The 25941-nt window shown below is 28.3% G+C and overlaps 2 protein-coding genes across 3 annotated transcripts in view; both read left to right on the forward strand.

The window, feature by feature from the left end:
- Positions 1-1618, forward strand: part of LOC142323723 (matrix metalloproteinase-2-like) — a 691023-nt gene extending 689405 nt beyond the window's left edge. For both annotated transcript variants that reach the window (XM_075363878.1, XM_075363879.1), the window contains exon 10: positions 836-1618. In XM_075363878.1, the coding sequence (XP_075219993.1) occupies positions 836-1101 (266 nt within the window). In that variant the 3' untranslated portion in view covers positions 1102-1618. The remainder of the gene's footprint in view (positions 1-835) is intronic.
- An 18392-nt stretch (positions 1619-20010) lies between these two features.
- LOC142322908 (synaptic plasticity regulator PANTS) lies at positions 20011-24233 on the forward strand. The gene is made up of 3 exons (XM_075361998.1): positions 20011-20185; positions 20965-21129; positions 23948-24233. The coding sequence occupies exons 1-3, from the start codon at positions 20123-20125 to the stop codon at positions 24176-24178; spliced, it is 459 nt and encodes a 152-aa protein (XP_075218113.1). The 5' UTR covers positions 20011-20122; the 3' UTR covers positions 24179-24233.
- The last annotated feature ends 1708 nt before the right edge of the window (positions 24234-25941 follow it).

Raw genomic sequence — 25941 nt, forward strand, 5'->3', positions numbered from 1 at the left:
ATTTCATTTTCAATTTTTTAATCACAAGTGAATTTGCCCAGAGATATTTGTTTGAATTTTCTTCCCCTTTATTGAGCATCATTTTCAACCACTCAATTCATTCATATATCCATTACTATATGCTTCCATAATTTGCCTGTTAATATTTCTACAGGGCATATCTTAAAAACTAGGCTTTGAGACTGGGCACAATTTTCTGTTTTTCATAAATTTTAATTCCAGTAATCAGCAATAATAAAAATATAACACTAACTGATTGCTAATAAAAAAAATAACCATTACCATTCAAAAAATTGCTTACCATTACTAAAAAAAAGAAAAAAGAAATGGTATTGCTTACCATTCAAAAAATAATAAAACTTATTTAATATATAATTATTTAATAATAATAGTGGTATGAAATTGTTATCAATCATTTTCATAATTTTATTTAAAATTATTGTTTATTTACTGATTTAGAAAATGAAATATCCTTATTTTCTATTTTAATATTTAAACATATAAAGTTTTTTGATATATCTCATGAAGTAGTGATCACTATGAAAGTGCTTATATAGACCAAAAATTACAAGCAGAAGTGCTATATTTTTATTATTGTTGATAATAAAGAATAGTAATGTATTATTACAGTGATAAAACTTAGCTCAGACTAAACTAATTGAACATGGAGCTGACTGACTTTCTGTTATTGATGGAAAGTCATCTGTGGTTTGTGTCAGCATTCTTTACAATCTAGATGGATCTCAAGATTTAAGGAACATTTTGTACATGTGTATAGATTTAACTTTTAACAAATTTAACTGTTCTTTTAATGATTTAACTTTTTCTATTTCAGGAGCAACATACTTTTTTAAAGGTAAAGGGTTTTGGAAATTTAATGATTTAAGAATGAGAGTAGAAAGTGAAAGGCAAATGTTATCGTCGATGTTCTGGATGAAGTGTCCACAAGTCGAATCAGAAAAACCCAAAAATGGAACCGATAGTAATGATGTAAATGATGTTAATGATGACAGTAGTTCAGGTTCAAAATTAGGAAATTTATTTATTTTAATATACACGTTATCATTATTTTTATTAATTTATAATAATGCATCATATTAATTGGAAATATCTAAAATAGTTTCTTTTGTGATCAAATTTTAAATATATATTTGTTATAAAAATTTATGTTATCTAGTTTTACTAGACTGCAGTTAATAAATTAAATTAAATATTTAATTTAAATGCTGTTGAATTTTATCAAAAAGAAAGGACAGAAATTAAATTTCTATTTTATACTACATTTCACAGAATATGATTAGAAAATAACTACTACAACAAAATTCAGGAGAATTAATAGATTTTTCATTGAAACTTGACTTCTTAATGACATAATACCAATAAATAAAGTATCAGATCTAAAAACATCCCCTCCCATTTACCAGTTCTCAATAACTATTTGTTAAATTACTTATTAGAATATCTCAAGATAAATATCTCTAGCTCCATCTAATTTATTTTAAAACTAAAAATAAAAGACTTATTTCTTTTTGTAAAATGTATTTTCCATACTTTTTATAATTTCTTTCTTGAATACAAGAAGTAAAATTAGTTTAATCAATAGTTAAATCATTTAAAACAAAACATTTTCCACATTCTATTTTTAAAAATTGTTTCTATCTAAGTTAGACAAAGGAAGTAAAAATTATAAAAGGTTAAATTATATACTCTTTTTATCTTAATAGATTTTTACCTGAAAGGATTTCAACGCATTGTTTTAGTTTTCTCTGATCAGGCGTTGTAATTTATTTTACAATATTAAATTATAAAGATCTTCAAATATTCTTCTGATTATTAGAAAGGTTCCTAAGTGATCCAATAAATATTTTAGTTATCTAAAAAACATAATAGAACATATATGATGCTCAAACATACTTTTTTTAACCTCTCTCTTCATGCAGTGGTTTCGTTTATACTATAATTCCACTTCATCCACATCTTCATCAACTCAACCAGTACTATTATATTATCTTTTATATGAATACACATATACATATCCAGTTCCTGCTCCAGGTCACTGGGTCTGGGATGTTTAGTAAAGTGTTACTACCTTCTATCGATTTAGCAGCTTTCTTCTTTACCATCTTTCATTAAATATATCTTTTCTCTACACATTTTCCGTAACACAGATCACCTCACATGTGGACTATACCTCCTACCCTCCTCATGTCTCTGTATTTAATATTGGTTTTTATGTTTGTTACTTTATGATAAATTTATTCCTAATATTTCAGTTCCTCATCCTACTTATTATTTTTTGCCCACTACTGATCACAAATATTTATGTTTGCCATTTGAACCCTATTCTACTCTCAACCACAAAATATCTTGTATAAATTAGTATTTTGCCCTTTGTAAAGTAGATCCATCCCACAAATGATCTTATGAGCATGTTTCCATCTTTGCCAGTATATGTAACAAAGTGAGTAAATTTTGCTACTTTATTTAAAATTACATTATTATGTTTGATTCTCAGCAAGTTATGGCAGTTTTTCTTATATTATTTAATCTTTAAATTACCTCATCTTCTATTCATTAAAGTATGTTTGTAGATCATCCGAGAATGAAAAAAAAAGAAAACTTAAATAAAGTTTATCAGTAAACTATTATGCAACATAACTAAAATATTGTTATAATCAATGTAAATCTTCTGTAGTATAAATATGGAATTAATAGAAATTAATTTTTCAGGGGGGTGATTTAAATGATTTGTTACCTTTATAAGTAACAGTAGTTATTATTATTTTAATTATAACCTGCCTGTACTGAATTTCATTTATAGGCTTATAGAGAAAGATTAATCCTTCAAAAACTTTAAATAATTTATTAAGATAAATTTTCTTTTCTTAATTAAAATGATAACTTATATTAGAAATATTAATTTTTTTTTAGATATCTAATAAAAGTGTGCTACTGTAGTCAAGTAAAATAGACATACATAGATTATGTATAAAAATTTTGTTATAAAATTAAGCTCAAGAAATCAATCAAATGAAAGACTTTTAATTTATATGTTATGAATAATTTTTGTTTACATTCTTTTCTATTTAGGTAAGTGTATATTTAAAAAAAATCATATAACAACAATAGGAAGCATATATATATATATATATATATATATATATATATAGGATGATGGAATATTATGAAGAAATATTGTAAACTAGTTAATTACAATAATCAATCGTTAAATGTTTACATTTTTTAATATTAATTAAAACAAAGTTAAAAAATAATGTTTTAAATCAGAACCAAAAGTTGGACTGATGCTTAGTTATGTAAACTAGTTTTATGATCTCTTGTCTGAAACTCTCCACTATAATTATGTTTAAAAGGAAAGACTAAAGAAAATATATATTAATTCTGCCAGATTAAGAATTAAGAACCAGATAATTTAGACCAAGGTATTATAAAAAAAAAGGTTGAAAAGGGAAAGTGCTGGTCAATGATAACTGCATTGAAATTAATATCAAATTTTTAAATGACCATACTACCATGTTAATATACAATCATATTATCAGATATGTAACACACTATATAAGATTAAATTAGCAATATATCAAAATATTTTATTTTGAAGAGGTAAAATACCTGCTTATTTATAATGAAAATAAAAAGGTTTTAAATATTTTTTATATAATTATTAAATCATGTAATTAATTGTTCAATTATATAATTCTTTTTAATAATAATTATTACATAATAAAATCCACTAAAAACTAAATTTATTGAAAAACACAATGAAAGAAATTTTTTTAATAATTCACTTTCGCACACACACACACACACACACACACACACACAGAGATGCATATTTTACTGAAGTTAATCTTTTTTATTAAATGACTCATGTTATTCCTCTGTACTCTTAAATTATATTTTTAATTCTGTTAATATAAACCACCTATTACAGAATATTGAGACACATTTTACCTTAATAGTACTTTTGCAATATTGAGTCATCTCTCAATATTCTGTACTAGGACGTTTATACTAACAGAATTTAATATAAATATATATAAAAAAACTAAAATAATACCATGTACATAATTATAAAATTAGCTGATTTGTTATAACATTTTTTTAAGTTATTTGTACACATCACACTGAAAAAATATGGTTTGCTGTATGTATATCATTGTATCATTGTTTATGCCAGTTATCAATATTATTTAAAACTATTAGTTTTTGGATTGACAAGCTGAATTAAATTGCATAACAAAGCAATTTTTAACAACTTACATCAAATTATTTTCATTTGCTCTCAGAACGTACATTTTCATTTGCTCTCTGCTACCCTCACGTTGGAATTAACTGATGTTATTGCTAGCAGACATATATTTAAGTCAATAATTCAGATATAGATTTGAGTTATTCTGTTCATGTATGAAATTGTAGCTAGTGTTTGTAAATTTATTTCATTATATTAAACTGTGTTAAGATGTAGCGCTATTTCTATATGTACAGAATATAAAGATTGTCAATATTGATGGATTTATAATTTAATTTTACGACATGGTTGGTAAATGTTTGATCAACATAGAACATGTTATGTTAAGAAAAATTAACGTTATATTACAGGGTACATACCTAGTACACTCAATGATTAACTATTGCACAAAATAAAAACAAAGGTAAAAAAAGAAAATAGTTTACAAATTTAACAAATCTGATATAATGTGTAGTTTAAAATTATTGGCCCATCAGGTACAATAAAAGACTACATCTTGACATATTCAAATATTACAAAATATATTAACACAAAAACATTTGTATATTATCATCAATATGAATAGACATACCAACCCCATAGGAAAAGATACAAATTCTCAAGGCAATATAGCCTTGTGACGATTCCGGTCTCTACCTCTCCCCCATTCCTAGCCCTGATGGGCTTTAACGGAGGTCGTCTTTTGACCCTCTAACTGATTACATCTCACAGTAATTAGCCAGGCCTCGAATATGAGTAGACATCCCAACCCCGTAGGGAAAGACACCCGCCTAGTGATGTTCCGGTCACCACACACATCCTCATCCCGTTCCTTGCCCTGTTGGGCATTAACGGGAAAATGTGAGTAGACAATTTAAATCCTATATACTTTTCAACTTAATTCTAAATATGTGTCTGCTTAACTCATACAAATCATTGGCAATATCTATAACATCAGCCGACAACAGGGTGAGAACAGTAGCACCAATTATTGCAGAGGGTCATGAGATCTACTCAAAATATTTTGAACTTATTAAAAACATATTTTTATAAAATTTAGTTCAGTTTGTTGTTTCAAAAGTTTATAGTTTAAAATAAAAAAAAATATTGTTAAAATATATTGCTTTATGATTATAATATATATTTTCACTTTTATTTATTATACAGTCAAAGCAAATTGCCTTAATATTATATAAAGAGCCTTAAATGTATAAATAGTTATTGATGTTAAAATTTAAATTTCATGAAGCACCTTCCAAATAAATAGAAATAGTGAATATACTATAGTTTATATAATTAGTATAAGCAAATAGAATACACTGTCCTACATTGGTGGATTCCGAAAGTATGAATTTGGTAAGGATAGATGTAATGTAACTATATACTGGTACCTTTAGCCAGTAGGTTAGCTAGTAGTTACATAACCATCTCCCAACAATTCTGCAAGATCTTTACTAACTAGGATACTAGTTCCATTATAGATGATATTCTAGTTCCATTATAAATAATACTTACTTTTTTAAAATATGTAAATATTACAAAAAAAATAAATATTTTTTAAATCTTTTGTGGAAATATAAACGTGATATTTTCAAATAATGTTTACATTGTAAATATTTAAAAAGATATATAAATTTATACTATAAAATTCCAATTAGCCTATTATTTCCTTGTATTAATTTATCTTTTTATTATATTGTTGTTATTATTATTATTATTTATTTTATATATTTTAATTTTTTAAGAGTGGTTTTGTATATTTATTTATAATTAATTTGTATTTTTTATCACAAAAAAATGTTTGTATTTTACTATGAATAGTTTGAATTTCATATTTTTTATACATGCTGTAAGTAAAAAGGAAGAATCAGAATCAGATGAACTTCTTCAAACAATATATCAGTTTAATTATAATGTTAAAAAAGCGCAATCATTTGTAAAAAAAAGATTGTTTACTGTAAATATTTTTGTAAATCATACTGGTAATATGTTTTACATATTACAGTAAGATTTTAAATAACAGGAAAGTTTATATACTCCTACTGCTTTTATAAACAGTATTAGCTGCATATTTCTTACAGAATTCTTCACCTTTTTACTTACTAAACGTATTTCTTTTATAGTAGAAAAATGTTTATTCAAATTATTCTGAGATTTGTAGTTTTATGTCACAATTATATTACTTAAATACACTTTTAAATTATTTTAATCGGTTTTGTGGCAATGTATTTCTATATAAACCATTTTAATTTTTATTGCAAATGTATTTATAACTTCAATGAGTTCTATGCTATTTATAATTCAAACTCTTTTAACGCTGATTAGGTTCTCAATTAAGACGAAACTGTAGATAAGAATTACGGTTTACTTTCTATGTACACAATGACATCATGCTAACAGTGATAAATAAATTCCTTAGAAATATCACTAGATCAGAACTATGAATGATCAAATGTATATTTAAGATATGTGCTCGGTTCAAAGACTAAAAATGTTAAATGAAAAAATAATGTTAATCTTATAATAGTATTGTATGAAAAATAAATATATATGAAATCTAATCCTTAGTTGACTGAATAATAATATACTATAATATTCTTGTGCAGAAAATAAATCAGAGTACTGAATATTTTATGGTGAACAATTGCACATACATTCTCAAAATTTATATTTATTTAAATTTAATTAAGAGTTTCATGAAAAAGGTACTAGAAGCTACAGTTAGAATTACAGTCCGTATGGATGAGCTGTTACTAAAATATCTTAAGTTAGGCCTAAACCTGAATATTCATTTCTGACCTAGCTATTTAAGATCACTATGGGCAGTAGAAGCTGCAATTAAAATTTTAGCTTAATTGGTTGAGTCATTTTCAAGTCATCACATTTTTACATTTCACAAAATGTAAAATTATTATTACATTATTACTATAAAAGTAAAATAACCTGTATATAGATATAAACAAGAGTGACAAATGTTTGTTATTTACTTTACTCTAATTCTGAAACCTTTTAAACAATAAACAGATACAAGCACGCATAAATATAACAGTGACACACATTTTGTGGAATTGCAATTGCTTTTAAGAAAAATAAACACTAATATTATCAAATTGAAAGGAAAAACTGCAAATTAAAAAGAAACTTGAAAAAATTTGTTCCATTTCAACTGGATTTAGAGTATTTCTTAATATTTAAAAATTAAATATATGCATATATATGTTCAATGTGTACCTTTAAATTATTGGTTAAAATCAAGTAATTCTTCAAAATTTTTCTATATTGGTAAATTTAAGTCATATTTTTATAATTAATTCTCCAAATAAGCTCAAAGTTTGCGGGTGATAGTATGAAGTGGAATTTTGTAGCAAATTAAAAAATGAGAAGTCAGACCAGAATTCAAAACTATGACTACAGATGAAAAGCTGAAATATTATAACTTTACTGTCGAGATTAGTGGAATGATTTTAGTTGGTTTTAATAACTTCATTCTGGAGACACATCCATGACATCTGTATAACACTGACACACAAAAGTGCCACGTGTATGATATTTTTTAAATAGATTTTACTTGTTTAAGTACAAAATAATTATATATATGAAGAAATATCAATTTTGTTAAGAAAGGCATACATTTTTTATAAATAGGTTGCGTAGCTCTTGGAATAACATATGTTAGATGTCTTTTTTAAAACAATTTGTTGAATAGCTTTACCGACATCACAGTATACATGTATAATTAGTTTGTTAATTACATAGCTAAGCAGAAAAGGGTTATTTACTGTTTTAGCTAATGCAGTTAATTGCATTAGTTTTTTCTTAGTAAACTATTAACTAATACAACATTTTAACTTAACATTTACTGTGATATACAACTAGATTTTTGTAAATATTTTTGACAAATTCAACTAATCGTTTCAATATATATATTTTTTTACAGAAGTTTCTATTAAAACCATAAATATATAGAAGTTTATTGAAAATATTCTACTGATTAAATTTAATGACAAAAATGAAATAAATATTGATACAACAGATTTAGTTAATGCAATTTCAATATTTTTTTTTGTTAATTTTAAAATTTGTTTTATTTACAACAAAAGTAACTTATAAAAAAAAGAAGTTTTTTAACCAAAAAATAACCAAATAATTCAGTAAAACCAAAAACTTCAGTATAACCAAAAAAATTCAGTAAAAAATTTATTTTAAATGGATTTTATAATTATTTATAAATATTCTACAAGAAAAAAAATTATTAAAAATTTACTGAAATAGTTATAGACAGATCTGATGTAAATTTTCATTCAAAAAAGTTATCCAATTATCTCAATAATATTTTACCACAATAATCAACATTTCATCATGCTACAGTTTGTTTAGAATAAAAATTGGGGTTGTGGGAAATATATAAAGAAGTTTATGTCAGTCAGTTAGTCGTACAGTGGAAAAAAACAACCAATACCATAAAAGGACTAATATACAACATATATATGTATAAATGAAAAGTGTTAATGAAAATTATATCACACATACAACATTAATTTACTATAATGTAGAACATTTTTAGAAAACTTATTTTCAACATTTTTTTTAAACATTTTCTCATAAATGATAACAAATGTGTAGATGTAGAACAACTGAACCCATCACCTGAATTTTTTATTATAATTCAAAATCTAGAAAAATTTGGATAAACAATTTTCTGCTGTACATCAAATAATATTATAAAATGTATTAATTTTTTATTTCATTATTACTTATTATATTAAATGAAATATTATAACTTGTTTAATGAAATAATTATTTATTAAGTTAAGAAAAAATTTACTTTGTAATCAATTAATAAATAAATGATATTTAACAATGGACCGTTTAAAATATGTGTACTTTATTAATGGTCGTTATTAAAAAACAAAGGCAAAAATATTTACAGCCAACATTTAAAACTCACAAAAATACTGTGCCTTCTGAGATATGATAATTTAAAATTTAGTATAACAGAACAATTTTGTTATGGTGATTTACATACTACATTCTGCATATATATATTTATTATAAAATTTCATTGTTGTTCCACAGATTTCGTTTAAAAAATGAAATAAAGCAATCAAATGAACATAAAATAAATAAAAACTTATGAGATCAATAACATTCTTATGATAATTTTTCATTTAAAATTTTTTGTGTTTGAATACAAGTAAATTGTTAGAAATAAGCTGGACTTTTGCATAAAAATTTAAATCGTTCTTTAGAGAAAAACTATGCATTACCATTAAATGGAAAAGAGATTTATCTACAATGTTCAAAAATTAGCTTCACCAGAAATCACAATTAATTTTTATTAAAAACAATAATTTATTGAGAAGACACTCCATTTCAAGATACAAGATAAAACAAAATTTCCAATATAATTACTGTTCGACTGTATTGTGTTATATAAGACAAAGTAGAAGCAAAAGTAAGGCAAAGTGAACAAAAATATTTTGAAACACCAGCTAATTATCTGTTTGAACCTCTTACAATATGCATCAGGGAACATTTGCATTTTAATTCCATTGGTCGAGTGAATAAAAGTTAATAACTAATTTGTAGTTGCTACTAACCAGTTTTAGTATTATCAAAAAATCTGTTGAATAAACAATTGCTAAAACTGCATAGTAACAACTAAACAAATTTAGTACCAGCCAGAAAAATCTTAGTATTATCAATGTTAGTTGTTACTAAGATGATAATTGTTATTACTAAGTTGTATTGCACATAGCCTTGCAAATCAACTGAAACGTATGAGTTTATAAAATATGACGATTGAAAAAAGTAAGTTAATATGTATTTAGTAAAAACTGTGGAATTTCTTGACGCTTTTGTTCATCTTGAATTTTTGTTTCTTCTTTTCATTATATTCATCATTTTTGTCATCTTCTAGTACCATGTTATTTTCAAAATCACATCTATCATTCAATTGTATTGCTACATTATGTAATACAGCACAGCAAACAACTTTTGTATTTTCTCAACAGTACTGGAAAGCATAGCTTAATTTGCCCAAAGCATCTTTCTATGATGACTCTTTCTTTGGCATGTAGAAGATTAAAATTTTTCTTTTCCACATTGCGAGGAGGTTCGAACAGTGTTATTAGCCAAGGTGAAATCCTGTACCCAGAATCTCCCAGTAAGCATGCTGAACCATTGTATTGCAAGATTACAGATCTAACAGGTGCCACCATATCCTGGCATCATGGACATTCCCAGGCCAGTCGGCGCTAACACACTGGTTAATATTTCATTCGCATTAAAGCTTGTATATTAAGGCCGGCATACCCTTTACAGTTAATAAATTCATTCCCATATTGCTGTGGTTTCTTTATTTCTATATGGATACAATCTAATGCGCCTATTACTGTCAGCAAAGTAAAATGTCTCTGCCACTGCAACTTTGCCTAATTTATTTCCAGCTCAGTCTGTGGGAATTGTATACAGTTATTTGCTATAGCAATAATCTTGTTCATAAACAAGTTAATCATTTTACACACACTAGAACGATGGACACCGAAGTCCTGTCCAATCCACTGTGAAAACCTGGCTCACCAAGGAATCTTAAAAAAGTTTCCATCTTTCCCTAGATGATAAAGCAGTTTAAGATCCAGTTTAAAAATTATTGTGCTAGAAAATCTGCATTTTCATTTTTAAACCTTAACAGCTCCTTACATCTACTAATGTTTATGGCTTTTTTTGCGATATAATTTTTCCTCTCACGAACTGGCATAAACATTGCCATGGCTGTGACTAACTTAAAATTAGTCTGCTTTTCAACAGACTTAAAATAAGGGTAGTTATTACCATGCTCACGTGAAGTTACTAGCCTTTATTCAACAAAATCTATTAGTAGTTGCATCTTTTATTTACTTAAAACTTAGTAGTTAATTAAAAACAACTTAGTAATAGGAATTATTGACTTTTATTCACTTTACTGCATATTTTTTTAGTTCTAAATTTAGCAATGCATTCACAGAATTTAACCCTGCGTAAATGTAAGAATGCATGTAATATACAAACTTGTTCTGCAACTCTGCTGGCTGAGTAACAGAGAGGAACAATTAAAGAAAAAGAAGAGATGTGATAAAATTATGTATATTTCAACTGCTTTTCCTACGATGTCGCATATTCCTTTTCAGTTTGTAGAACTAGGATGCTAGATATATTAAACTGTAATATTTCTATCATTTATCCACATGACAAAACAAAAGAAATGTTAAACAACTTAATTAAAAATTATAAATAAACTGTTCTTGTTGGAGATAATAATGTAAATCTTCCTAAAAGGAGTTGCTGAGTTTGCCAACATTACTAGAATCTATCTTTAAATGATTAGAAAAAACCTTTATTATGTTGTTAAATAATAAATTTGATCTGTATTGTGTGTTTCATTTAATTTTTGGTTTAGATTTGATAAAAACAATAAATATGGATCAAATATAATACTGAACTATATACTAAAGGAAATTCCTAACCACTTCAATATGTACACAAGTGAAAAAATTTGTAGCTATAATGAAGAAGATGCATGATTAGTTCTGAAAAGATCTGAAAGAAAATGTTCAATGAAATTTGAGTGCTAGTTGTAAATAAATTTTAATAGTTAACAAAACAAACTATTTATTCATAATATCTTAAAATAAGATATTATAACCATTGTTTAATATATATATATATATATATATATTATGAATAAATTGTTTGTTTTTTTTTTTTTTAATAAATTTTGCTCATAAAAATAAGAAATCAATTCAAAAAAATATCACACAAGAATACAGTAGATAAACTCATTTATTTTATAATAATGTAAAAGAAAATCTTAATTTTTTTTCAAGTTTGTAGATATATATGTTTGTGTGTGTGTATACATACATACATACATATATATATGTGTGTGTGTGTGTGTGTGTGTATATATTGTAAAGTAAAGGAGTAGTTTTCTCAAGATAATAATAACTTTGAAAAAAATTAATAACTGTTAATTAACTTAATGCCATTTTCTTATATAAACTCCATTCCTGTTTCCTGTCAGAACAGTATTGTTGGTATGTTATAGGGGTATTTGAAAAAACTACCTATTATATTACTACTTTTTTCAATTGTAAGATTTATAACAATGACTGCATTAAAATAAGCCAAAAAAGTAGAAAAAAAATTATTCCAGTACTCATTTTAGCATTATTAAATTGCAATATTATTATCACCATCAATTTTATAATATTTTGTATTTATTTTGTTTTTAATTTTATTATGTTATGAAATAATGTATGAATGGATGTTACTGAAGAGAAAACTGTAATATAAAGAATTTTAGTGAATTCTTAAACTGTGATATTTATATCTTTAAATGTTTACTGCCATCTATATTATGATTATTATTATTGTTTTATAAATTATCTAGTATAAAACTTATTTTACAATTTATTATCATCATCTCAATTATTTATATTATTTTAATAATTATGCATTATTTCTTATGACCCGTTTAAAAATAAATATATATAATATATATGTATTATTTTTTCTAAATCCACTTTCCTCAAAGAATTACTGAAAATAAACATTTAAAAAATAATACTTTCGTGAATTTGCTTTAAATTTTGGATAATTGAATCTTAAGTCAAATTTAAAACTTAATAACCCTTGATTTGCATAAACTTTAAAATTTAAAGAACTGAAAGTGTTATTTTTTAAATTTTGTTCATCATTTTATTTTTGTATGTCTTCTCGTTTTTAAATATGGATACCCTGATAAAAATGCTGCTAGTATGAAAAAATTATATAATAATCACAAAGGCAAGTAATCTGAATCTTGATAAAGTAAGAAAATTAATGCAGAGGCTATTTATCAAATATGTGCTAGGTAATTCAGGAATATATATCATATTTTTATCTTAAATTTTCACACAAATTTTCCTTATTTTTTGAGTCTGTACTTTCAATTACAAATGACTGTCTTCAAATTGCCCATTACTTGTCTTGGACAAGACTACCCATCAAAGAGGTGAGCAAAATAGCATTCTATTATAACTTTTTACTGGCCAAAACAGTAATTGACGTTGGATTTTGCTCACTTCCAAAAGGAGCAATCATATCTTAGAGAAACAACTGAACTTGTAATATTTCATTAAAAAAATTTCTGCTTAATATATTACCTAGAAAGAAGAAATCTACAAAGGGACCACACTTTCTTGAATAATTCCTATTGCATAACTTTCTTAGAAAAATTAAAAAAGGAAAGAAACCAGTGAAACTGGTAGAAAAGTAACATAAGTGTTAAAAAAATTTGCAAACAAGTATGCATTCAAACAGAGAACTCTTTTTATAAATCAGAATCCAACAGAGAATGATAAATTTCTGGAAGACAGTAATGGATTATAAAAACGCAGATTATTAATTATTATTTAAACTTATATATGGTTTATCTGAAAGTTCTCAGCCTGACAAAAAAATACAATATTTTTCAGAATTTTTTTATTTTTCAATGTAGACACCTTGTAAATCAATACATTAGACCAAATTTTTAATACAGTCAGTATAATCTGATTTATCCAAATTTCCAAAATAAACAGTTGTCTCAGATTTGACCTCATCATTTGAAGTGAATTTTTGTCCAATGAGCCATTTTAAGGCTTGAGAACAAGAAGTAATTGCTAAGAGCCAAATCTAGCTCTTGTAGAAGCACTTTGTATGAAATGTTGCCGCAACTGTATATGTGTGTACAGGCACGTTACTATAGTGAAAGAGCTTTCTTTTTGGCCAGCTGTGGACATTTAGCCTGAATAGCACTTGTCAATTGGTCCAATAGTGAAACATAATGCTCCCTGATGAGGTCCTGCCTTTTTCCAGATAGTCTGTGAGCACCACACCACAAGAATCCCATAAAACTATGGCTATGACTTCTCTTGCAGATAGAATTATCTTTGCTTTCTTTGGCACACTTTTACCTGCTCCCATGCACTGTTTGGTCTCTGGAGCATTATTATACTCCAGAAACATATGGAGGTGAAACATGGATTCACAATAGTGAATCCATGTTTCACCTATATAAATAACCTGGATAAATAAGTACATGGAAAGTGACTGAAATAAGTTTTCATCTAATTCAACTCTAACCTTCTTTTGGACAATTTGTACTAAGTTTTAATTTAATAATGAACATTAATTTTTTCACTTTGAAAATGAAATAAATTACTATCAACAGTCCTTTCTTGAACGAGTACATTGATGCCAAAACTTTATGGGAAAATAAATCACCTCTTATATAATAGGAAATCCTACAAGTTTCTCTTCATTTCAATTTGATCTTGAAATATATAATGTTAACTTTTGGTAGATCTACATCTCATCACTGCTGAAAATACTATACAGGAAGTTTTACATCTGGATAATGAAGGATTTTGTTAAGGTTACATTCATTAACTGAGCTTTGCGTTGGAGTTCTTTGACACCTGTCAGACATACTTTCTGTTAGTCAAAGTTACATAAAACAGAAGTTTTTGTTTCAGTGATTATGTAATATGTTTTACTTTTATGTAATGATTGATTAGCAAACATTTTTTTATCTATAATTTATTGCATAACATTGGTGATCTTTCTGTGCAAACCACCTTATGTAATTGTAACATTCCTTTTTAACCAGATGACACTTCATTGATACTTGTTTTTTAGAAAATATACTCTCAATATGTTCTGTTGAGAATTTATGTACGAGCTGTGATAAAATAATGAACATGTTTTAATTCTGTGCACAATGTCTTTGAACTGAGATTGTCTTTTTCCATGCAATGGCAGCACTGTCTATAATGTACATAAATACTTTCTGCCATGTGAAATGAGTAGTTCAAATTTGAACGAACGTTTTTGGGATCAAATTTGCTATAGGATTTGTGTTAAAAATGGAATAAATTGGTGATGTAAGAGAAGGATTTTGGCAATGATAATGTCAACATCAAAGGTTTGTGAATGACGTAGACAGTTTCAAGAAGGTCATGAAGATGATAAAAATGTTGAATGTTGTAACACATCAACAAAATAAAGAATATAGTGGTCAATATATAGTGGATCACTATTGGAGAAGTTGTTGAAGAGTAGGAATCTTTCTAACCTTTTAGGTATGAAATGAAAAGTGGCAAAATTTGTTCCAAAAACTGTTGAATTTTCAACTAAAGCGACATTGCAGAAACACAGGGGAACACTTATTAGCTGAAAACACTGATGACTTAGTGATTACTCAAACATGTCATAATAACAGATGATAAAACATGGGGGGTTAGTTATTGAAATGAAGCTTCAATCATACCACTGGAAGCTATCTGAAGAGCCAAGACTGAAAAAAGCATATCAAGTTTGTTCTAATGTTAAGGTTTTTCTTACTGTTTTTTTCCAACTGTAATGGCATCAACCATTATGAATTCTTACAGGAAAGTTGTACAGTTAATAAATATGATTACTTAGAAAGCGGGAGGAGAAGGATAGATCCAGTGCTGACAATTGGGGATCACAATGTTCAAGCAGTGAACAAGGTGAAGTATCTTGGTGTCACAATAAAGCAATTATATAAATTTAGTGAGCATATAATAGAATGCTGTGGTAGGGCTTAGAGGACCCTAACTGCCTTGAATGGGTTGATGTCATCACATGTGGTGCCAAGGGCTTTCAAATGCAGGGTAATTATGATGACAGTGTTATCTGTTATTTTGTATGCTGTACTGGTGTGGGATGCAGCGATTAATATCCAGCAGAATCGGATGAGACGTCAGAGTTCACCACAAATCCCTACTAGGCATGGTAGCGGCCTACCAGACTGCATCTTATGAAGCATCATGTGTCTTGTTGGGGTTCCCCCCATCAACCTTCTGGTCCAGGAGCGAGTTTGCAAGCATTCTGGTGGCACTAAGTCTCAATTGAGGGCAAGGACTCTGCACATCTGGCAAGAACAATGGCGCATGGGTGAGAAGGCAGCTTGGACCAGACGGCTTATACCCGATTTGACTACATGGTATAGTAAAGGTTACGACAAGCTGGGTTTTTACACAATGCAATTGTTATTGGGCCACAGGAACTTTGAAGTTTATTTGCATAGAATTGGCAGGGGAGAATCATCGGCTTGCATGTATTGCGAAGTTTGCAATATGGTAGAACACACACTATTTCAGTGTCCAGAGTGGGGGGGAAAGCACAGGCGTGCTGGTATTACTGGCCTGAAACCAGAAGAGTTGATAGGTTATATGTTCGCATCCAAAGATGGTTGGAGAAGGGTTGACAAATTTTCGAGAACAACGTTGCGTGCAAAGGATGAAGACGGCAGAAAAAGGGGTTTTTAGTTAGTGTAGGGATGGGTAAGGCAGCCCCAACCAGGAGGACCAGCATGTCGAGGTGTGCTGGTTCCAATGAGCAGTTGGGGCCTCCTTGGGAGATCAGGTTGGGATTAAATTAAAGATACAGTCCTGGCTGCTGGGCGGGGGCCCAGGAACAACACAGTCGGGCCCAGTTCCACACTCCTAGTGTTAGAGGCAGGCAATTTAACTGACCGAGTCCTGGTCTTTAGGGTGGGCTCAGGAATGACATAGTCGAACTTGGTTAACCCTCACTATTTGAGGCAGGCGATTTAAAGATACAACTGGTGAGCTGACCTGTAATGCTGGATGTTCTGCCAGTAGGTAGGGGGGCTCATTTGAGTTAAAGGACACTCCTGGGCTGAGCTTTACTTGATTGTATGTCTGGCCCAGGGGAGTAGGGAATGAAAAAAAAATGTAAGTAAGCAGATAAGTAACTAAATAGTAAGTAAATTAAGTAGTTTATAAGTAAAATGTTTATAACATACAATTTATTTCTCATAAAATGATTTCATTATTGTTTATGTGTAAAGATGTAGGCTAGTTTCATGATTCCAGGTTAGGAAAAGCTAACCTGGATCGTTCCAGTTTGATGGTGGCACCATCAAACGTTCAACCACCACCAATCTCAGTTTGATGGTGGTTCTTCACATGGTGATAAAGAACCACCATCAAACTGGAATGACCCATTACCAGAATGGACGGAAAAGAAGAATGAGAACTCATTTCTAGCAATGAAAGAACAACAAGAAAAAGTAAATGCAAGTGATCCTACAACCAATATACAAAGTTTATGTAGAATTATGTGAATCTATTTTTGTTTTTCCTTTTTAGTTTGTTAATAAATTAAAATATTTAATTAAATGTCACAAAATAAAATACTCTAATCAACCAGAATCCAATAATCTATAACTAGAATTACAAATTGAAAAACTGACCAAAAAAAAAAGAATACTTTAAAAACCACACAGAACCAAAAAAAATCCAAAAAATAAAATTCAAATATAAATGCAAACCACTTACTATATTAAAAAAAAAGATAAAAATAAACTAATAAGAAAACACAAGGAATTCACCTCATCTCAAAGGACAAAATAAAAAGATAATCATCCTCAAATAAAAAAAATTTGGATTTTGGACTTTTTCTTAACTACATTAAGCCCTCATTGAGAGCTTTTCAATGATATATCATAAGTGATACTTATTTTCATCAGTTTCAGAGTTATTTGGAAGTTGAGAGTTCCAGCTTTCAAGTCCTAGTAAAGGCAGTTACTTTTATTTGGATTTAAATACTAGATCGTGGATACCAGTGTTCTTTGGTGGTTGGGTTTCAATTAACCACACATCTCAGGAATAGTCGAACTGAGACTGTACTAGACTACACTTCACCTACACTCATACATATCATCCTCTGAAGTAATACCTGAAAAGTAATTCCCGGAGGCTAAACAGAAAAAATAAATTAAAGTTCCAGAGCTATAGCCAAATAAAATTTTAATTAATGGAATATTTTGATTTTACAAGGGCACATTGGTTTGAATTTGACTTCATTTCCTGTTTTTTAAATTAAATATATTGATTTATTAATAATTTTAACGCATTATTAACCTGTGATTGTAAAAAAAGTTACAATATATAACAATTCAATAAAAAAAGATATGAAAAAAAATCCAAAGTTATTAGTGAAATAAAATGTGACGTACTTTTAAAAATGAGTATATGTAATTTAACAGGCGTACAAGGAAGTCACGTGGCGTCCATATCAATTTTTTTATACACGAATAGATGTGTTGGTTGGGTATAATTGACTTGAAGAAGAGAAAGTGGATCAGTAATTAATCCTATTCTAGACTGGCACCCTACAACAGGTGCAGATAGATGATAATTAATTTTTTGTGGGGATGTGAAAAAATGCCTGACTGGGAGCACAACCAATAACCTCCAAACAGAAGGCAGAGATGCTACCATTTCTCCACCAAAATTGGCTGAATGGAAAGGTAAAATATAAACGTCTGAAAAAATTGTATGTTAAAACATACAAAACTGATTGAGATATTAAATCTTTAATTTATATTAAATCAAGCGTTAATCCATTTTAAAATAATAAAAGATAAACATACAAAATCTTATTTGAAAAAAAATCTACTGCATTTTTAACAATAGTATACGGAAATAACTTGTTTTAATATAATAAACATTAAAATTCATTTAAATATTTACTGTAGTCTACAACAAATAAGTTGAGGAAATGAAAAGAATTTTTAATTAATTAAAATCAAATTACCTTTGAACAACGATTACACTGGCGTAGCATTTTTAATTAAACAAAATGGATTTTTTTATAAATAAATAATATGAACGTTAAAATTTTCATATGAATATTGTGTAGGCTAATTATATATCTTGAAAAAAAACTAAAAGTTAGTTAAAATTATTACACGAACTCGATTTTCATCTTCCGAGTATATTTTCAAACAGCAACATTATAATTAATGCACTTATGGTAAACAGTACTACTACGCGTAGGTTGAAGGAGGGTAGAAGCAACATCAAATATGCTATCTGATTTCAACAACAAAACGAAACGAAACCTAGTTTCTATCTTATGGGTTATGTAATCCACTTAAATGTATTGGTTACTACGAGTATAATCACAAACAAATAGTCAAGCAATAACCGTTAACAAAAGTTAGGTCCCAAATCCGAAACGTAATTAGTTAACTCAAATCTAAAACTGACGTTATTGCTTAGTTTCCTAAAATTTTGAAATACTATATTTTAATAAAATCATGTTAATTTTGTACGATTATTTCCTGCGTCATTATACGTCAATACTGATTGATATATGTATTGCAATTTACTTAATAAATGTTTAAACTATTTCAAATAGGTTGCAAAAGAATTCTTTTCTATAAAAAAAAGACGATATTAAAAACTAAACGGTTCATTTTTAACAAAACAGTTATTAATAATCACACCCGTAAATCTAATTAAACTACTTAAACAGAAAATTTATGGCATAATTGTTTTCAATAAGAGTCATAACAGTTAATAATAGTGATAACTTATAATTCTACTAAGTAATAACGGTGTAAATGTTGATTGTAAAAACGCGGGTACCGGGCACGAACACAGAACGTTTACTTTAAAATTGTTAAATGACTCTAGCTTTCTTACCTTTTGTCACATCATCTTAATTACTACGAATCGTAATAACTTATGTCTCAAATAAGTAATTATAATTCTCACATCCTAACAAATATTTAACCGCGCGTATAAAATAGACCGGCGACACTATGAACGTTATGGAAACGTTATGCGGTAATGACGCACACTTAATGGTCGATTTAATCACGAACGATAGGTTGCAATCGTTTTGAATCATATCGACTCGTAGTTGTCGACAATATGCTTCTGCTTTGACATTGAATGAGTTTGGTGGTACAGAAAAAATAAATTTACTAGTGATAATATCATTTTGATATTATTTATATCAATACAAAAAATGGATGTATCCGAAGAAGATAAACAGAAATTAGATGCTTCAATTAGAAAGCAACTGTGGATGGTATTAAAACTAAATTAAGAATTTAGATTGTTATTTTTAGGTTAGAGTTTAAACTTCTGTAGCCGGTCTATTACGATTAAATCTTGTGAAATCTCGGTTTAGTTTATAAATACCCATTTTAATCATAGTTGCTTGCTGTAGAAGGGATACCCAGATTGAGGTCTTTAGTAATTTAGAATTGCTGGAGCTCCACAATATTTTTGATATTCAGAAACGCTTTTTATTGTTTTTTTCTGGTATATCTTTAAAAAAATACTAATAAGATTGTAGTTTTATACAATAGAATTTGCATTCAACTGTTTTGTAATTGTGGAATATTGTTCATTAATAAAATTCAACGTTCATTTTACGTGTAATAATAGAACCTGGTTGATGCAGTTGCAGAAAAGGTACTTAACATGCTCGCAGGAACTGGTGTATTATCCTAAAAATTATTAGTAACGTTGTCAAGTTTATGCAAACAGTTTGTTTCAATATTTGTCTAACCAAATCATAAATTATAGTATTCAGAAAACATACTCCCCATCCCAAAGTTTAAACCAATTATTTTTTTTTTGCATGTTTTATATTATATACATTTTCATTATACAACTCGTGATTGGTACTTTGGGTTAAGAACTGAATCTTAATCTACAACCGGTTTATATTCAATAATATGTTGTTTAGCTATAACAGATTTATATACCAAATTGTGTTTCCATTAGAAATAAAACAAAATAATAACATACTGTGTGCAAATAAATAATCATTTATACATTATGATGTCTCTATGTTCATAGGTTCGTGATTGTTACTGGTATGATGCAGAATACTCGGATTGTACAAGTATACGTGGTAGATTTCATCAATATTTTGTTTACGGTGAACCTCTAGATTGTACACAGTGGAAAAGAGATTCTAAAAATTGTTACAAATGGGAATCTTCTAGGGATCCTGATTCAGTGGTAAATAGTATTAAAAATTCATAGATTATTAAAAAAATATATATAAAATGAAAATAGAAAGAACATATAAAAAAATTGTGCTGGTATGCAATCTACCACTTCAATACATGCAGTCTATGAACCATTGTGTATGTAATTTGCATATTTAATTAAGCAAGCATTAAGTTAAGTTTAGTTAGATTATGTTGATATTGTATGAAGTTCAGTACATGGAAACATTACCTAACCGAACTTAACGCTTGCTAACCTCATCTAATTAACATTAAATAATTTATATTAGTTTACTATTTCAAATAAATTAGGTATGACACATTAAAATAGCACCCAAAAAATTGTCCACAATTTTTACCTAGTACACTGGTCAGCTTATGTACAAACTTAAATTAGTATCTGAAAGGTTATGAATATTTTGTTTACAATTCATCACTTTTATTAATATTACCTGCTGTTCTTTATTAATTCTGTTAATTATTTCTTAAAAAAGTTTCATTTATTAAATATATCATAATTGTATATTTATATGATTTTCATAAGAATATTAAGAATTTATTTACTTATTCCTCATTAGCAAGTATAGCCATATCGCTTACAAATCTGGCTGAGTGATTGCTATTAGATTACTTGTTACTACTAATGTATTATTGCACCCATTGTACAGCAGGTTTTGAGAAGTAAGTCAATAAATAAAGATAATGTGTAAAATGTATGCCATTTCTGCAGTTTTCACTGAAAATTTATAAAAACTTACAGCCTGTTTGTAAAGGCTTGATTTTACTGTATGTATATATTCGGTAACATTTTTACCACTGTGTTAATAAATTTTAATAATATGATATATAAATCACCAAAACACATTAATTATCCTGCATCTAAAGATGCGGGATACCATAAAAACCGGTTATTAGAAATTAATATGGTTAAGTTTAACTTTATCTAATTAATGTGTTTTGGTGATTTATATATCATATAATACTGCATCTGCAGATGCGGGATATCGTGAAAACCAATTTTGTCTTATAACGTTTTCTGTTGTTGAATTTAAAAAAAATATTGTAACTTATGTGAAATTTTGCACCCTAGTACTTAACATAAGCAGATAAGTGTACATGTTATTTTGTTGTCAAGTTCTGGACAGCAAAATTACATGTACGCTTACAGTATTATTTAAAATTTGACAATAGAAAACATAATTTCAGAAAAAAAAACGACAAAATCATTAGTAAGAATAAGTTTTAATGTAATAAATACAGAATTTAATACTAGATTCAGTACTACAGAACTTAATTAAATGATTAGAACTGTAAGCGAATTGAACCATTCAATCACAATGCAGTACATAGTTGTTTACTGTGCTAATTCTGCACACTGAGTGTAATACTGCATAGTTTGTATATCAGGTACAGAATGTACAAAGTGATTTAGGTGCGTACCAGTTTTGTGTTTTTATTACATGCTTGTATCCTTCTTCTTTTTCCTGTTTAGACTCCGTTAACTACCGTTTAGATAATACTTCAGAGGATGAATGAGGATGAAATGTACGAGTGTAAATGAAGTGTAGTCTTGTACATTCTCAGTTCGACCAATCCTGAGATGTGTGGTTAATTGAAACCCAACCACCAAAGAACACCGGTATCCACGATCTAGCATTCAAATCCATGTAAAAATAACTGGCTTTACTAGGACTTGAACGCTGGAACTCTCGGCTTTCCAAATCAGCTGATTTGGGAAGACGCGTTCACCACTAGACCAACCCGGTAGGTTTACATGCTTGTATCCAAACCAAGGTATCAGAACCCACCATTCACCACATCCCTAATATAAACCCTGATGCTATTCTGCTATTCAAACTATTACTGTTTGAAAATGTATTGAAATGGTTTTAAAAATGTAGTACTCCAGATAGTGTAGTTCATTCTCTGCAGCTATTTTGTTTGCTCTTTCTGTGCATTCATTCTTTTATGAAGACTTTCGTTTTATGAAATCTTTTCAAATGGGTAACATTTTTATAGGCCTAGACATTTATAAATAGACTGAAAATAAAATAAACTTTTTACATAAAATTTTAAAAAGAAATAAAACCTGATAAGATTTATTTAAGAGTTTGAAAGTTGTTTTTAATTTTGTATAAACTTCTAAAAGTCAAAATTTAACAATTGACAAAGTAGTACTTTTTACTCTATGTGTTGTGCCTAAAGTACTGACAACACTCGCTGCATAAAATGATGTTACCTGTTACAAGAAAAATATTTAAAAAGATGAAAGATCACGCTTTTATCATTGTAATAAGTAATCAAACATTACCAAATAAAAGAAAAATTTTTAATGTTTATAAAAATATACATTTAAATACTGTATAACCTGTATCAAAAAGCCATTTTATGTAACAAATTTTTGTGTGTCCACAAATGCATTACCATTATGAGTATAGCCATTATGAGTGTAACCATTTTATGTAACAAATTTTTATGTGTCCACAAATGCATTACCATTATGAGTATAGTTTGAAAGAATTATTTCTTCTGTAATAAAATTTTTATCAGGTTTATTATACCAGTTGTTTGTTGTAAGTCAATTTACCGTTACCCCAAATTCTTTATGTAGCACATACCAAGTAGTCTTTGTATTACAATTAATGTTAGCATGTTTAACCTGTTTTCAGACTCATATATATATATAACACTTGCAATGGTGTTTTTCTTAAATTCTAGGAATACTCTAACTTAAGAAACATACAAAAATGTGAAAATTGTGTGTTAAATTGGAAGAGTTTTAGATTTAATAATAAATTTGTAAATTAATATTTTTCCCCTTATTTCAGAAAGAATTAATAAATAGTGAACTGGAAAGACGTGAAAAACGACTTGATGCATTTTATGATAATGGTGTGTGGGAACATCGTACAGAACCACCATCAAACTGGAACGATCCATTACCAGAATGGATGGAAAAGAAGAATGAGAACTCATTTCTAGCAATGAAAGCAGAACAAGAAAAAGTAAATCCAGATGACCGTACAGCAAATAGACAAAGTTTATGTAGAATTATGTGAATCTATATTTGTTTTTCTTTTTTAGTTTGTTAATAAATTAAAATATTTAATTAAATGTTTTCTTTTTACCACCTCTGTTTCATTCATTTTTAATACTCTGTGAGAAGTAAGTTAGGAAAAATCATTGATGTGGTGCACAGCTATATCATAAAGCACAGAATTATAACTCCTAACTGCTTTTACCATACTTGTATGACTTTACTTTTCAAAAAATAATTTTAAAAAATTTACTATTTATTTACAAATAATACGATTATTTGTTCTCTTTCTAGTAATTACAACCTACTTTCAGTTAAAGCTACCCTAATCCTATGAGGGACGATCAGAAAGTAAGTTACATCCTCTCTATGAAACAAACATATTTATAAGACAAATTTTTTTATTGAACAAAAAACTACATATTTTTATCTATTTTTTGATATAATCACCAAGTTTTTTTTAAACACTTTTCATACCTTTTGACAAGTTTTTCAATTCCACTCTCATAAAAATTTCGTTCAATTTCCTTCAACCATTTAAGGACCGCTTCTTTCATTCATTATTATTAACAAATCACTCCCCTCCCAGGTCTCACTTGAGAGGACCAAACAGGTGGTAGTTGCAGGGTGCTAGGTCAGGGCTGTAAGGTAGATGAGACCACACTTCCCATTTCAATGTTTTCAGTAACTCCTTTGTCACATGAGATGAATGAGGAGTACCATTGTAGTAAGGAAAACCGACCCCATTGTTCAATCTTCTGGGTCTTCGATTCTATCTTTAATAGCTTTATGCAATCTTTTTAAAGTCTCACAGTAAGATTTGGCATTGATTACTGTTCCTTGGGGCATAAATTCACTGTAAAGAACTCCCTCAGAATAGAAAAAGACTGTCAGCATAACCTTTTGAACATGTAGGGATGTTTTCACTTTTTTTGGCTGGAGCGAATTTTTGTGCCTCCATTCATGTGATGCACATTTATTATCAGGAGTGTAATGAAGCACCCAGCTCTCATCCCCTGTGATGATTTGTTTCAAAAACTGTGGACCAGTCTGGAGTAACGTTGAAGAAAAGAAAGAGCAGGTGCAAAATGCTGATGTTTGTAGTTATCAGATGTGGCACCATCATGCACATATCTTACAGTAATCAAGCTGATTTTGAATAATCGCAAACATACTACCATAACTGATGTTAAGTTCACTTGCAATCTCTCTAATTTTAATCTGCCAGTTACTCAAGATCATTTCATTCACGTGTTCCACGTTACCTGTCATGTTTGCAGTTGAAGGACACCCAGCATGCAGTTTGTCACTCGCATTTGTTCTTCCGTTTCTGAACATTGGCACCATTTTGTGATCATGGGGTGTGACATTGCATTCTCACCATATACCTCAACAGTTTGGCAATGAATTTCACAGCAGTTGTAATTTTTACACAAAAGTTAGACTGCTGAATGAAATCTCTAGAGAACACGCCATATTGACAATGACATTGCACACATGCTGAATGTTATACAGAATTGCTGCTGAGGAAATGTGAAGAGAACAACACAACCACTGCTGCCACCACAAGACATTAATATATCCCTTTCAGTTCAAGAACACAGCAATGGTATAACTTATTTTTTGATCCACCTCATATATTTTTTTTAATAATATAAAAAACGTTTCAAATCTGTACTTTTTTTATTAAGAATAAAATAAAGTGATGATGTTCTCTTTCTTTCTATAGTATTTTCACTCCAAGCACAATTTATATTGCCAGTTATATATATATTTTTTTTTTTT

Source organism: Lycorma delicatula, chromosome 4 (assembly GCF_047948215.1).
Source record: "Lycorma delicatula isolate Av1 chromosome 4, ASM4794821v1, whole genome shotgun sequence".
In the NCBI taxonomy this organism is placed as follows: Eukaryota; Metazoa; Arthropoda; class Insecta; order Hemiptera; family Fulgoridae; genus Lycorma; species Lycorma delicatula.

What these genes read in the sequence shown, in the direction of transcription:
- LOC142322908 (XM_075361998.1), top strand. Translation starts at nt 20,123, where the DNA reads ATGGATGTATCCGAAGAAGATAAACAGAAATTAGATGCTTCAATTAGA. An exon ending in TTAGAAAGCAACTGTGGATG is followed by an intron (nt 20,186 to 20,964) that starts GTATTAAAACTA and finishes CTATGTTCATAG; the next exon opens with GTTCGTGATTGTTACTGGTA. An exon ending in CTAGGGATCCTGATTCAGTG is followed by an intron (nt 21,130 to 23,947) that starts GTAAATAGTATT and finishes CCCTTATTTCAG; the next exon opens with AAAGAATTAATAAATAGTGA.